Below are 16184 nucleotides of genomic sequence, written 5' to 3'. Positions count from 1 at the left end.
TAGCAAAGGTGTATTAGGTCTGCTCCTTTTGTCACCTGTTGCACCTCTAATACCTTTGTTTAACATTACTCCGGCACCGACATCGGAGTTCTTGATTTCCCGGCGAGGTGGTTTACGAAAGGGTTTGTGGAAAAGATTTGAATAGGGTAAAGGCTTGACTAGTTTGGATGATGTAATTGATGGAAGCTCAGGTTTATTGTTAGTAGATTGGACCGGAATTCATGGCTTCTTCTCCTTCTTATATATCATATCTGGGTGTGTTCGTCGTTTTTTGAGTGTATTTTTCTATATTTGATCGAAGATTTGACCGGAATCTATGACTTCTTCTCCTCCTTGTAGCTCATAATCTGAGTGTATTTTCGTCATTTTTTTTATTGTAAATATAAGTTTAATATATTTGACTGATTGTATTTTTGGGAAACTAGGTGTATTTGACTGTATGTGTTGTTTGAATGATTTATATACATCCAAATACATCCAAAACAAAAGGATACAATAAAATACATAGGTCCTGTATTTAAATGCACTTAAATACATCATTTTGAATACATATGTATTCAAAAAAGCGAAGGTTGCATATCCAAATATATGTGACATCAGATCAGGTTGGATACAACTGAACAATGTATTCAAATGCACTGAAATACACCAAATACAGTGAAAATACCTAAATGTAGCTACGAATTGTAAATAGCAAAAAGATAGCTACGGATTAAAAGCAAGCATTAAAAGGTAGTTATTTATGTAAATTGTCCATTTCTGTTAGGTAACCCAGGCCTGCATCGGCAAGGCAAATTATCCAGCCAGTTCAAGTCAAATATTGGTTGTTTACATATTGAGACTTGAAATCCTTTTTAAGTTTCATACAGACCATTCAGACTTTCAAGTATAGGGATCGGAATCTTGCAAATAACTCCAGGCTCGCTTTTGTTCGGAGATTTTCTTTGTTCTCCTCATATGAGAAATTTTCTCGGCAACTTTCACTTTTATCAATCTAACAACGATCTTATACTAACATATGTTTCGAGCTTAGCTCAGTTTTAACAATTAAAAAGATAAACATATGACTCCGATCCACATAAACTTCAATATAGGGTATCAAACTCAATGTGCTATCTTACATACGATGATTAACATATGAAGCATAAATAATGATATGCTTCGTTTATTTTTAAAGTTGTCGATGAGATGCTATCACAATTGAATACTCTCTCCGTTTCATAATACGTGTTGTTTTTATCTTTTCATTTTGTTTTCAAAATAAGCGGTGTTCTACAAAATCAAGGAGACATTGATTTTTTTCTTTCAATTTTACCCTTAAATAAATAGAGTTTTACATATTCGCCAAACCATTAAAGAACTACTTTTTTTTCATGGCATTTGATTAAGGGTAAGTTGGTAAAAATACTTTTTACTTTCTCGAAGTGAGTAGTTTTCTTAAGGAATCTATCCAAGCTAAAAACACACTTATTATGAAACGGAAGGAGTAAGACATAAGCTTTGAACACCCCTTGCTAGTTGCTAATATTAACAATACATAGCACATGGAGTAAGACATATGAGCTTTGAACAAGCAATTCTCGATCAGATACAATCCATGTGAATTATTATTGTTTAACAATTCAAAAGCCTAACCATTATATAAGTTACTTTTTATACTTCAATGCGCACATAACTATTACGTGAACCAAACGACCAACTCTATGCAAATAAATATCTCTAGAATAATGCCATGAACAATAATTCAAGGAGGACAAAAGAAAAATGAACAAGAGAGGAAAGACGTATATGAAAATATGCAAATATCTCGAGAATAATTGCATTGCATGAATAATATAGGATTGGACTCCTCTCCATTTCTCTTCTCTCCATTTTCCCCAAGTTCTATCTTAGATTAGGGACACATGGCATGTGTTAGAATTAATGGCTAGGATTTAATTGACTAAGACAAGTCCCTAACCATGGTTTACATAATTCATAACTTATTCGGATTGGGCTCCTCTCCGTTTCTCTTCTCTCCATTTTCCCCAAGTTCTATCTTAGATTAGGGACACATGGCATGTGTTAGAATTAATAGCTAGGATTTAATTGACTAAAACAAGTCCCTAACCATGGTGTACATAATTAATAACTTATTCATAAATATATTAAAATATTCTCTCTCTTCCTATTTTACGTTTCCCACTTCTTTTTTTACTACGTTGCACTAGACTCATTATTCAACATTGGTGATATACTAAAATATTCTCTCTGATATTACAAATTCATTATTCAGAATATATTCCATTATTCCATTACTAATTCACAAAATATATTACTAATTATATCGGATATCACCATTACTCAATAGGTGATATCTCTTTCGTTTTTCTTTATCTACAGGATATCACCATTATTCAACTGGCAATATCTCTTTCGTTTTTCGTTATCTACATAGCAGGGTTGAAAATCCCTTTTTCAATATTAATTTTTGAATTGATAACTTACACTCTATCTTCCAATTCCTTTTTGAGTTAATCTTTTAGTTGGGAAACGTAAAATAGGAAGAGAGAGAATATTTTAATATATTTATGGATAAGTTATTAATTATGTAAACCATGGTTAGAGACTTGTTTTAATCAATTAAATTCTAGCCATTAATTCTAACACATGCCATGTGTCCTTAATCTAAGATAGAACTTGGGGAAAATGGAGAGGAGCCCAATCCAATAATATACTTGAAGAGGACAAAAAGAAAAAGGAAAAAGAGAGAAAGAAAGACGTATATGAAAGTATGAAACTCGCGCCACGAGGAGCCAGTTCGTTGCCAACACGTGGCAACAGAAAACAAAGCCAGGTCACGAAGTTTCTAGCTAATTATCTACACCGCTTTTTGACTGGACCAGCCTTGAAGATAAATAGTGGGACCATAATGCCCGTCATCTATATCCTCCTAATAACACCAGTTTTCTTGCATTTAACAGAATACCTAACTGGAAATTTTCCAAACTAGTCCTATATCCACATCCATTCAGACCCATACAATCATTATTCAATCATATTATAGAGATTTATCTATGAAATAAATGTAGACAGCGACCTAGCGTGAACTGAGTAGTCGTAGTAGCTGTCGTATTTTAAGTCGTTCTTATCAAAACTACAATGCATAATTATATTTCTGTAGTGGATCAGCTTCCTTTTTTTGTTTCCCAATTTTCACTGCACCAGAATCTAGATAGTCAGAAACTGCTTCTACGTCAGCCTTTTTTCTTCCCATATTCAGGTTGGTATACATCTCTTCAACCTTAAACTATACAATACCTATAAACAAATTGTCTGAATTTTGGATCTATTGAACATTTCCTCCAACCCCTTTTTGAGAATTGAAGTGCAAAATCCAAGATTTTAGGAGTTGTGATTATATGGCTTTGAATTATGCGGATTTAAAATTAGTACGTAAAAGTTTGGACTATACTAGGAGAAAAAGGAACTGGGTTGTTGCTTTGGGAGCTCTTGGTGTCACTTATGGAGCTTATAGAGCTTATTGCTCACCTTCGATGGTTAGAAAAAGGGAGAAAGTTTTGAAGCTCATAGGTGCTTTTGTTTCTTTAGCTGAGATGGTGTCTGATTCTGCTGATGTAATTGGGATTGTCTCTAAAGATCTGAAGGAGTTTATTTCCTCCGACACTGATCAAATTCCAAGAAGTTTGAAACAGATTTCCAAGATTGCTAAATCAGATGAGTTTTCACAATCTATAGTTAAGGTCACAAGCGCGATGACCGTGGGAGTTGTTCGAGGTTACCAGCAAGAAAATGCAAAAAATTGTGTGTCTGGGGCTGCAAATTCTGGTCTTTTTGACAATGTTTTAGATAAGTTGTTTTCTGATGCAGGGTCTGGTTTTGCTTCTGTAATTGTTGGGAGCTTCGCGAGGAATTTGGTTCTTGCTTTTTATTCGGTTAAAAAAGGCAATGGTACTGATTCGGATATTAAATACTCTGTTCCAGGATGGGTTGATGTTCTATGCCAGGACAAGAGCAGAGAACTAATAGGGAAGTGTGTACAATTGTTTGTGAGTACTGCAGTTGCTGTTTATCTTGACAAGACAATGAATATCAATGCTTACAATGAAATCTTTTCTGGGTTGACTAACCCCAATCATGAAACCAAAATGAGAGATATGCTTGTTGCCATATGTAGTGGTGCAATTGGAACTCTTGTGAAAACTTCTCATCAAGTTTTGACAAGTAGTGACATGGATGTCGGTATGAATACGCATACAACTTCGAAAATATACTCTTCTTTGCCACTTAGTTTCAAAGCCAAGAAATTTTTAGACGAAGATCAGAACATGTACACCGGGTGGACGAAGAAAGTATCTTCTACTTTGGCAATGCAAAGAAATAGGAGGTTTATTCTTGATTTGACTGCGAGGGTCACCTTCGAGAGTGTTAGATCTTTCCTTGAGTTTGTACTGGAGAAGTTGCGCGAGTGTCTGAGAAAAAGCATAGATGTTGTTCAGGAGGAAGTTGAGACTACTTTGAGAAGAAGTGTAGATGTTATTCAGGAGGAGGTGGTCGATAGGAGTGTTGAAGCTTGCAGGTATGTGAGCGGGAAATCTTCTACTGCTGTCAGTGTATGCCTCACTTTGTGTTTGCACATACTTAATGGTCCTTGGATCTTGGTTCCAAATTAGAAGTTTCGGTATAGAATCTTGGGAAGATACTTTTTTATTTGTTAAACTTCCTATTCCATTCTTTTACCAAGGGAATCTTGATGGTATAACTGTACATAGTTGGTCTGTACTTCTTGATTGATTGTATTTTAATTCAAGTTTGTCAAAGTGAATGTAATTGCCCCTCTGTTGTTCTCTTTTCTGCCAATTATCTTGTTGACAATGAGGAGGTGCCAGTATCACAAGCTATTCTGTATTCCTTTTTACCTTCATATTTTTTAGCACTGCCTCATACAACAAGTGCTCTTATATAAAAGCACCTAACTAGTGTTCGAGAACTTCAATTGTTGAACTGAAGTTTTAGAAGAGAGTAGTCTTACAGATATCTCCACGAGTGGAAAAGCTAGTCCAGGGGTTGAGAGTTCTCTTTTATAAGTTGTTTAAAGTTAATTTCTTCGTTTTCTCAAAGCAAACATATGTTCTGCCCATTGGTTGCGGCACGTTAGTGAACTAAATTAATATATTTTCTGTATATAGCAGAACCATGTTGGCCTCAACTGAATGAAGAAAAGGAAAAGAACCATTACCATTGATGACTGAGATATCCGTTTGAAGCAAACTCCTCATATTGGTGGTCCCCCTAAAGATTTGTGATTTTGACACGCATTTTCAGCATTAAATATCATCGGAAGTTCGTAACTGTGAGTTCAAGGGTTCACAACAAACAACAACCCCTAACCAGTGTAATCCCACAAGTGGGGAGTTCAAGCATTCACGCTGAGGTTATATACTTCTATATTTTTCATTCCATTTGTATCCGCCAAACCAGTGCATAACAGAACCAAGTAAAGGGACGCGAACTTGTGCCAGATAGAGATACTTCCAAATTAAAAATGACAAAATCATGCTTCATGATATTACATTCAGTAACAACCATGATTTCTAAATGATCAATTTTGATTTTGACCACATGGATTCTTCATCCAAATACTTACAGAGGACGACCTTCAAGTTTTAGGCTGCATCAGTCAGATGCAGTAAGCAGAGGAAAGGGGGACAAAAGACAGTAAAGTAACACAGGCACAAATTTATCCCAATTGACATGTAATATTTCTCCTGAACTGTATTGCCACAGTGGCTGCTTTTGCATGCATGGTGTCATTAACTAATTGGATGAGGATGTGGATGCACAAAGCATTTCTAAAGAGTAACTGCCAACAGAAAAATACTATGATATTAAGCTCAGATGTGCATCTCATCAAACACTATGAGGTGCTTACATCATTTTCTTTTGCTGCTGGTTCCTCCTGAAGTTTCTTCTTCCAATATTCATCAAGTGGTTGTGCAAATATAGCTTTCCCAGATACAACTCCAATTCTACAGATTGGAAAAGTAAAAGATCAAGCTAATGGAAGTAAAAAGACAATGCAAGTAAAAGGTGCTAAATTATTGACTCAGGGCTAGAGGATGTACGTCGTAACTTCTGAACTATGGAGAATAAACAAGAAGATGTCAAAGCCGTGTCAGCAACTGCTCTGGTCAAGAAAGGCATGAAGCTGGTATACTGGAAGAATACACTATATCTAATCTCCAATAATTGTTACTTCTATTATAAATTTTACTTAGGTTCCAACAAAGTTGGCGCATACACATTCTGTTCATCTGCATAGTAATATTCTATTAAAGATGTTAATCATGCCTCACAAACACAACAACAAGAACATACCCAGTGAAATCCCACAAAAACACCAAACACCAAGCTGAAAAGAGGTTCCGAATTCATCAGAAGGTAATGATTCAAGAAAGCCAGGCTAGCAGTATTTTCAAGAGATTAGAATGATAAATAGTACCAGTACAGCAATTACTTATCTGGAAGAAGAGGAATAGAAAGAGCATATGCAGCAGTTATTTGCTAATGCTATAAGAGAGTACTAACAACTGCACGGGTACGTATCTTGAAGGGCTAAAAGTGGCAGCAATAGCTCTTAAGAAACATAAGACAGCCTTCTCTCCAGCAATGTCCCTCAAAATTAAAATGTTGGCAAAGAAAAAGTGGATAATGAAACAGGACGTTTGACAAATTTTAGGATCTCTATTCAGGCTGAGTATACGAGTACCTTGGCTTTCTTAGATTAATGTTCATTGAAGGTTCAAAAGAAAAAAGCTAAAATACTACTGGGATTATACACTTACTTTAGGTGTCTATGTGAAAGCAGATTTTCCCCCTCTCTTCTTGAAGATAAGAGGAATCCATCTGCCTTTTAATCCTAACAAACCACGGTTCCAAGCTAAGCAATCCGACCCCCCATTCCCCCTCTTTCCCTGCATGCATGCGCCACAACACACACACACACTCGTAGATAACCCCATCCAAAAATATATTGAAACTCGTACCTATTTTCTATCTAATAATTAGATGGAACAATGGCAAAACACGCTTTTACTTATCTCTGAGTATAAGACGAAGATTTGCAATACTGTACTAAGGATGCGGGGCTCCAACCTGTGAAGGGCACAGGCAGCGCCCTATTAATGATTCTTCTATTTTTTCTTTAATAAACCCCTACCCTGTCTCTAATATATCAATATGACAAACGCACAGGAGTAAATACACCACAGATGCAGAAATTGCAGACTTGGAAAACCATACACCAAATATATTAAAGAGCACATTGGCGCATTGTCTAATAACCATAGCAGCAGAAACATGTCAAAAAGGTTCATATAACAGAAGCACAAAGGGGTAAATGACAGCAGGTTTTTCTTTTACTTATTTTCTTTTTGTCTCTCTATTTTTATTGGTGGGGAGCTTGATATATAGGTTGTTCTCCAACTAATTTTTAGGCAATGGTGAAAGGAAATTCATCGATCCACTAATAGGGGCCATCTGTATGTAGAGGAGGAGGAGCTAGATCTAGTGGATTGTCTCCTACTCCTTACTGTTCCCAGGAAAAATTTGGTAGTTAATCAATGTTGATCCCCAAAAATTCACTGAGATTTTATTCTAAACTTTAGTTGCTTTAATAGATAGATCGTGAGCGCCAATCAAGTGGTAGTATCTGCAGTTTACGGGAAGTTCAAAATTTTGGATGTTAGGACTTAGGAGAGGGGAAGAGGGCAATTTTTATTTAGACATTTCTTCAAACACCAAACAGCCCGCAGTATAATGGGCTTGCTTTCCTCTTCGCTTTTGGGAGACTGGACATATGAATCCATAGTGATGCATATGACATGTTAATCTTAAGGAACACTAGTATGGAGGAAGGGCAATAAAGAACTTACATAACTGCGCCAATTACCAGCGGAAACGATAAAAATCTTCTCCTGAACATCTTCCTTGGCTTGTATCTCTTTTTCTCGGTTCACTAGTTTCCCTCAACAGATCGCAGCGATAATGTTTTGATCAATTACATTCAACTCTCTATTACTTAAGAAAATTCCACAACTTCCCCTTATACTTTTGGAAATTACCTTAACTTGGGGTTCAAGTTCCTTGTTGGCCAAGTCCTTGTGCACATCCACTAACAAATATTTACAACACTCCCCCTTGGATGTTCACTAAAAGATGATGTGCCTCATTAAAATTTTATTAGAAAAATTCCCTTGGGAAAAAGTCCAAATGAAGAAAAAGAGTGCACATATCGAGTAATACGCTTTGAGAGATACCTCATAAAAATATACAATCAGTTCTTGCCCATCATGCATATATTTTTCGTTATAAATAGTGGTCATTTGTAGAATTGAAATATACAATCAGTTCTTCTCTATATACTTCTCTCTGGTGTATTTACTTTATAGTCTTTATTTTATAACACGTTATCAGCACGAGACTCTGTTATCTCGAGCAAATACTTTGAAAGCCTAGAAGGTATTGACTTTCTTTTTCTCAATTAATGGCAAATCTTTCTAAACGTGAATTTATTGCCTTAGATATATTTGGTAAATTACCTGTCTTGGGTTATTGATGTCGAAATTCATCTTGATGCGATGGGTCAGGCATCAATAACCCAAGACAGGTACCTTTTGCCAGATATATCCAAGGCAACAAATTCACGTTTAGAAAGATTCGCCATTAATTAAGAAAAAAAAAAAGTCAATACCTTCTACTCTTTCAAAATATTTGCTTGAGATAGCAGAGTCTGATAACGTCTTATAAAATAAAGATTATAAAGTAAATACACTAGAGAGAAGTATATAGAGAGGAACTGATTGTATATTTCAATTCTACGAATAGCCACTATTTATAAGGAAGAATATATGCTTGATGGCCAAGCCATTTAAGAAGGAAACTTGGTGGCCACGTTACTTGTTGTCCAAGTTCCTTGTTGGCCAAGTCCCTGTGGACATCCACTAACAAATATTTACAATAGATGGTATAATTTTATAAAATCTAATAATTTGGTTTGTTCCATAAGTTTATTCACAATGTTTGCTTAGTTACCAATTGGTAACATTTTACCTGCAACTAGTTTTTACATAACTTATTTGTACAAGTTTTTTTCGTTTAATCCGTAAAAACGTAAACTCGAAATTATAAACATTGCCACTAATATTAGTCTCTGTCATTCAATTTGTTAGACGATGGTCCTGCAATGGAACATGTTGGTGGAGTGTTAATTGTAAAATTATGAATTGTTGTATGCTATTTTGAACACATTTAATTGCAAATATTCCAAATTAAAGAGTTCTTTTTCCCCCCACCCAAATTAAAGAGTTCCTGTTCCCCCACCCAAATTAAAGAGTTCCTACATGAGTTAGATTAGTGATATTGAACACCATATACGGATTGATATGCAGCGAACGCAATGAATGATAATATATGAATTGATTATTTAATGAATATATGAATTGTTATATATGAATTTATTAGGCTACCGTAGTAAAAAAATTAGCTTAACTTCTGTTTTATTGTACAAAAATTCTTAAATAAAATAAATCATTCTCGTTAAAGTTATGCAGTTGTTACGCGGATTTTATTGCTGAAAGCCTGAAACCAAGAGGAAATAAATCCACCTTGAGATACAACCAATTCAACTAGCTGACAATTTAAGATGGTAAGTCTTAATTATGGAGTATTTTTTAAGGTGGGGTGCGTCAGGCCTCCGATGACCCACATATCAGATTTTAAATTAATAAGAACAGATACTGACACTTAATCTTAGCTAAAAGACCGAGAAATGTATGTCTTAATAGATGTATGAATGTAACGCACAACTAGTTTCAGCAGTTACAGAGGCGACTTTGAGCCCATTTGGATTAGCTGAAAAAAAGTGGCTTTTAAGCATAAGTGCTTAAAGTACTTTTTAAGTGCTGAAAGTTATTTTATAAATAAGCAGTTACGTGTTTGGATAAAAGTGCTTAAAGAGTTTTTAGAAGTAAGGGTAGTATTGAAATTAACAAAAAAATATAAGAGATAAAAGGATAAAGTTGTTGGTCAAATCAAAATGGGCAAAAAAATAAGTTGGGGTTGACCAACTTCTTGATTTTAGCTTATTTAAAGCACTTTTTAATTTAATTTAATTTATTTTTTATTTTTATTAAACATCTAAATAAATTAAAAATGGCTTATCAACTTATAAGCCAATCCAAACGGGCTCCTTGTGGTCAAGCGTCAACGACCCGCGTCATCAGATCAGCTAGTTCTATAACGTTCTAATTTCTGCAGTTTCCTACTCCTAGTAGGTCCCATATAGCTTAAGCTATTTCTGTGTAGTTGCTGCTTTTACTTTTCGTTTCTTCATAGCCACCTTAGTGTTTGACCCGTTAGAGATAAAACTTTAACCGTTAGGGGACTACATCAGACTCGGTTTGACCGACGTGGGTACCAATTCAGTCTTCTAAGTTATAATCCATGACACTCTTCCTTTTTAATCGGGCAAAAAAGAAAAAGTGATATTGTATCTCTTTATATATGAAAACTCTTTAATATTTAATTTTCATTTTACTCTCAATTAATGGCATGTTCTGAGAATATGTTTAAGAGTCACAAGTTCTAACAAACTTAATTATAATATACACTACTGTTAAAAAGTGTTTTTTTTTTTTTACTTGAGCCTTGTGCCTAGTCAAATAGTAGAAGATACATATAGAGCAAAATGAAGAGAATATCATATTTTTGTTTCAAAGATCGGTGACCCAAGTTGCAAGAATGAAGCATGTGGTATCGAAGAGGAAGCTTTGTGTGCAATTACATTTTAACGTACAGGGCAAATCAACCAGAAGTACAGCGCTAGTGAAGGCTAATTCGTGATATATAGCTGTCTCATCCTATCATTAGATTCACTACTTTTCATGTATCAATGGCAAACTAGCTAGGTCCCTTGGTCTGGAACACTTCTAGGGGTTCTGATTTTGGGTGTAGATATAATCAAGGTGAGCAGCTAAATTCCTTCTTTCTAAGCATTCTTCATCCTGGCCTCCTTTGCAGCTCTCTTCAGTTGCAACTTGTTTTGATTCCACAACATCCTGAAACGTAATAATAACAAATTAAATATAACTTCTGTGGGCATCACAAATTAACTAGATTAACAAAAATGGGACCCAAAAAAAGAAACTGTCCACAAACATATTATATTGAGACTTCTGTACTATGGTCTGACATGAGTTTGAGCTTTAAGAATTACCTGGTGTTGATCAATCTTGTTGAGGGTGGCCCCGTGAAAAGCTGGCTCGGGTCGAGAAGCATATGACAGGGTAAAACAGAGGACAAGGATGATGAAGAAAAAACTGGTACTAGCTTTAGACATTGTCAATTGGTTAAATGTTTGCTAGATGCTTCGAGTACTATTAGGAAGAGATGTTACGGGTGAATGCTATGTAACTCTAGCTCTATATTATATGTCATGCTATGTGGTGGGGTGTATTTATACTGCGAAATGGAGGGCCAATCTCAAAGATTGAGTGTGAACTAGTATGAGTTAATGGGCGACTTTTAACATATTTTGGTAATGGGAGAATCAGGAAATTAATTGTTTATCTCAATGTGGACTAGAATTTATAAGTATGTAGTAAGTCTTTCAGCAATAAAGCGTATAAGAACAAAGAATCTTCAAAGGGGTATTAACTAATGGCGACCACAGGAATTTAATGAAAGAAAAGTTTACAGGTATATAACGCCATTGTTGAATGGGTTACGTTCCTATTGCAAGTAGTATTGTTCACCTTTTTCCAATTATAAGAAGGCATTTATGCTTTGCTGACAGTAAATATTTAGCAAAATTGGTTGAGACTTCTTTTGTGATGAGCGTAATTAAAGGCAAAATAAAGCGTTGTCCCAGAAGCCAAGATTGTGTTTGTATATCAAGACTTCCTGTACTGCCTTTTTCTTTGTCTAAGCTGCGAAGTTCGAGCATTATTATCAAATTGGCGGAGTCAAAATTTTCACTAAGAGAATTCAAAATATAAATAAATAAAAAGTTGAAGAAGTTAGGGAATTAAATATATAATGCATATACATAAAAAATTGACCTATATGTACACAGTATAATTTTCGTGCGAAGGGTGTTAATTGACGGCCTGCGGACAAGGATGGCTCCGCCACTAGTTATTGTTACTGGGTAAAAAGCCTTTCTAATTTTTTCCCTTTGCCCGACTTCTAGAGCTTGAAGGAACAGGAAAGAACACTAGAACAGTTAGGAGCATAATATCTCAAACAAATTAATAGCATGTTTGGCCAAACTTTTGGGAGGTTAAAAGTGCTTATTTTTTTTCTAAGAAGTGACATGTTTGGTCAAGCTTTTGTGAGAAAATAAGTGTTTGCGGGAGTAGCAGAAGTTGTTTTCAAAAGTTAAATAAAAAAATAAATTTTCCCAAAAACACTTTTTTGAAAAGCATTTTTGAGAAAATGCATTTAGAAGCACTTTTAAAAGCTTGATCAAAACATAATTTTTGCTCAAAAGCATTTTTAAATCAATTGATCAAACACAAATTGTTTTTCCCCAAATATTTTTTGAAAAGGCTTTTTAAAAATTTAGCCAAACGAGCAATAAGTAATTAAAATTCCGTGAATAAGATGCAAGATTGTATTTGGTTTACACATGGTCAAGAAATTTTTTGATACACGGGCGTTATGTTTTTCTACATGGCCTATTTTTGAGTATTTTCCACATGAGTAAAGCACGTAACGGCCCACATTCTAGAATAAATAGAAATTAAAATTTAATCCTAGTCTTCTCGTTAGAGTATTATTTTGGTGTTATCATCACAGTCTTATGCATATTCTGGAGGAAAGCGAAATGTGCTGAGATGCATGCATCTCTTGTAAGAAATTATTTTAACAGTCATAGAGCCCGTTTGGATTGGGCATAAGCTGGTCAAACCAGCTTATAAGCCATTTTAAACTTATTTGAGTATTTGACAAAAATAAAAAACAACTTAAATTAAGTTAAAAAGTACTTAAAATAAGCCAAAACTAAGAAGTTGTTCAACCCCAACTTATTTTATTTTTTTTTTGCTTGAAAGCCATTTTGATTTGACCAACAACTTTACCCTTTTATCCCTTATATTTTCTGTTAATTCCAATACTACCCTTATTTCTAAAAATCCTTCAAGCACTTTTATCTAAACACGTAACTGCTTATTTATAAAATAACTTTTAATACTTTTTTTTTTTTTGGTTCAACCACCATAATGGTGGGATTAGGCCTCAGTCCTAATCATTTTATTGCTTTCAAAAGTGGTTACACCAGTTACAAAAAAGGGGTGAGAACATTTGTCCATGTCACCCTGAGATATCAAAAGGATAAAAAGTTCATCGTTACACAAAAGTCTTCCTATGCTAGAAATAGCAAAAGAGAAAATGCAGAAAGCAGTATTGTGCATAGACCAAATCCTACAAAGGCAGCATAGAGTGTTAATCATAATTAAGAGTAAAGTGCTTCTTTTTGAACTCGGATTCTGAAGGTTGGATATCTGAAAATATCATTCTTCAACCAGCTTTTTATTCTCAAAGGAAGGTTCAAATCATGTGTGAAGATTGTATTCTGCCTTGTGCTTTCACCCAAATTAGCTAGTCCATATGCAATGTTGTTAATTTCCCTGTAACAGTGCTTAAAGTTGAAATTTCCATGAGTCTTCAGGGAGTTGATGTCATTGATGATATGTTTGACTTGCCAAGTGACGTTAGTGGAGGCATTGATCATGTTGATGATAACTTGGGAATCAAATTCCACTTCTACTTCACAGTAACCATTGTTGATGCACCATTGAATTCCATGGAGGATAGCCCTGGCTTCGGTAATATTATTGGAGCAGTGGCCGTAGTAGTGGGTAAAAGCCATAATCATGAAGCCAGAAGAGTCCCTAAGAATATCCCCTCCACCTGCATTACCAGGATTACCCTTACTGCAACCATCTGTGTTGAGTTTGAATCTTCCAGGATTGGGATAACTCCATCTGAGGCATTTGATGTTGATTTTGGGTTTGAGATTCTCAATGTGATAATAGATTGTAATCCATTCCTGTTCAAGCTGGATAGTAGGGTATTGGGCAATGATCAACATCTTGAAGAAGTGAATGACTTGAGAAATAATTCCCCTGGTAGTACTTTTGGTGTCATCAAACTTGTGACTGCATCAAACTTTTTAGTAGTTTAAGCTTAAAAGTCACTTTTTTCAAATCAATCGTGCTCATAGTATAGATTAATCATAATTTTGATCAATTCGGTATTAAGAAGTATCTGAAAGCTCAACATTCTTTTTATTCGCTAATCCAAAGTTATTGCGTTGCTCATTGTCACACATAAAATTAATCCTATTTTAATTTTGATCAATTAAACAATATTAGTATCTCTAATTTGATAGTATACCAATCTAGGATTTCAAGAGGATGAGTTCACCTTAGAATTTTAAAATGTTTTTTTTTAAAATAATATATTTTCTAGGAAAAAAAATATATGAAAATCCGTCATGTTTTGTAATATATCATTATGTTTTGTAAATAAGTTAACTATCCACCTATTTTCAAGTATATATACGGTTTTCCCATTTATTTGGCATAGCTACCTTTAAGAGATAATTATTGATAGTTTACTTTTAATTTATTTATATTTAGTAGTTACGGTCATTCGTTGGCCTTTATTCACGTTGTTTACTTATTACGTTATTGCGCCTTGCTCATTGTCACACATAAAATTAATCCTAGGACTTTTATTTTATTCATTTATCCTTTTCAAGGTATAATCAATTAAAGTAAATCTAAAATTCTAGTATCTCTAATTTGTTATAACTCGTACAATCAGAGGCGAATTTAGGATGTCAAGAGGATGAGTTCGCCTTAGATTTTTTTTTATAAAAAAAATAGAAGAAAAAATATGCAAAAGTGCATTTAGTAGAGTTTGAAGAAGTGACTGACTTGAGATATAATTCCCCTGGTAGTACTTTTGGTGTCATCAAACTTGTGACTGCATCAAACTTTTAGCACTTAAAAGTACTTTAAGCTCTTATGCTTAAAAGTTACTTTTTTTTGGCTAATCCAAACGGGCTCATAGTATAGATTAATCATAATTTTGATCAATTCAGTATTAAGAAATATACCAGCAGCTCAACCGTTACCACCTATTCAAGTTGGCCTTTATTCACAGAAAGTGTTTACTCATTACAGTCCAATAGTTATTGCGCCTTGCTCATTGTCACACATAAAATTAATCCTAGGACTTTTGTTTTATTCATTTATCCTTTTCAAGCTATAATCAATTAAAGTAAATCTAAAATTCCAACATCTCTAATTTGTTATAACTCGTACAATCAGAGGCGAATCTAGGATTTCAAGAGGATGAGTTCGCCTTAGATTTATTTATTTATTATTATTTTTTTTATTAAAAAGATGCAAAAGTGCATTTAGTAGAGTTTGATCCCACAACCTTAAGAGATTAAACCCAGCACTTAACTAGGGCTCCACTCTGTCTAGTTTGGCAATGTGTTCCTTCAGTTAATATTAAATATATTTTAAGGATTATATACATAATATATTGAGTTTAGTCGGGTGACCATAAGTTCACGTGATCCATTTTTCATACATAGATTCGCCTCTGCATACAATTACGTATAGGTGACAGAAATAGAATAGTCGTTTTGGACGAAGAACATTTAGTACAGGTTGACATTTTCGATTTCTATTCTTATCGATGAACAAAGAATTCATGCATATTTATTGTGATGTAGTCCAGTTTTCTTATATGCCAATTATTAATCACGACATCATGAATACGTAGGAGGACCCCCAATTGAAATATTAGTCCAAGAGTTGTGTTGGTGCACGGATATATTTGATATCGTGAATATTACCAGAAAACTATCTGAATAAAACGAAAAGTATGCTAAACTTTAAGTCGTCATTCTTATCGGTAGTTGCTTGATATCATGATAATATATTAATCACTATATTAGGATATAGACACAAACATAATAGAAGTCCAACGCTCTCCTTTTATTAATTCAACTACCGATCTTCTCTTGTCTCCTGTGGCCGCAGACTCATTGCTAACGTGGAGTAATGCAATGAGTTTGATTAATAATTAATACAGACATCTTGAGT

General features: G+C 34.5%; 2 protein-coding genes and 1 pseudogene across 2 annotated transcripts; 1 reads left to right on the top strand and 2 right to left on the bottom strand.

Annotated features, from left to right (window-relative positions):
- Window positions 1-2945: 2945 nt before the first annotated feature.
- LOC132046760 (protein PHLOEM PROTEIN 2-LIKE A10-like) lies at window positions 2946-4850 on the top strand. The gene has a single exon (XM_059437500.1). It carries the CDS (start codon window positions 3402-3404, stop codon window positions 4671-4673), a length of 1272 nt encoding a protein of 423 aa, XP_059293483.1. The 5' UTR covers window positions 2946-3401; the 3' UTR covers window positions 4674-4850.
- Window positions 4851-9609: 4759 nt separating this feature from the next.
- LOC132048429 (U2 spliceosomal RNA) lies at window positions 9610-9835 on the bottom strand (annotated as a pseudogene).
- Window positions 9836-10717: 882 nt separating this feature from the next.
- On the bottom strand, window positions 10718-11735 carry LOC132046759 (phytosulfokines 3). Its single transcript, XM_059437499.1, has 2 exons — window positions 11276-11735; window positions 10718-11117 (listed from the first exon to the last, which is right to left on the bottom strand). The coding sequence occupies exons 1-2, from the start codon at window positions 11396-11398 to the stop codon at window positions 10989-10991; spliced, it is 252 nt and encodes an 83-aa protein (XP_059293482.1). The 5' UTR covers window positions 11399-11735; the 3' UTR covers window positions 10718-10988.
- Window positions 11736-16184: the final 4449 nt, after the last annotated feature.

Source organism: Lycium ferocissimum, chromosome 2 (genome assembly GCF_029784015.1).
Source record: "Lycium ferocissimum isolate CSIRO_LF1 chromosome 2, AGI_CSIRO_Lferr_CH_V1, whole genome shotgun sequence".
Lineage (NCBI taxonomy): Eukaryota > Viridiplantae > Streptophyta > Magnoliopsida > Solanales > Solanaceae > Lycium > Lycium ferocissimum.
Note: the sequence above shows the minus strand (reverse complement) of the source record. Positions and strands in the feature narration are given on the sequence as shown.

Bases quoted from the DNA above. Each gene is read 5' to 3' on its own strand.
- LOC132046760 (XM_059437500.1), top strand. From the start codon at position 3,402: ATGGCTTTGAATTATGCGGATTTAAAATTAGTACGTAAAAGTTTGGAC.
- LOC132046759 (XM_059437499.1), bottom strand. From the start codon at position 11,398: ATGTCTAAAGCTAGTACCAGTTTTTTCTTCATCATCCTTGTCCTCTGT. The intron at 11,118-11,275 runs GTAATTCTTAAA...ATTACGTTTCAG, and splicing joins ACAAGATTGATCAACACCAG to GATGTTGTGGAATCAAAACA.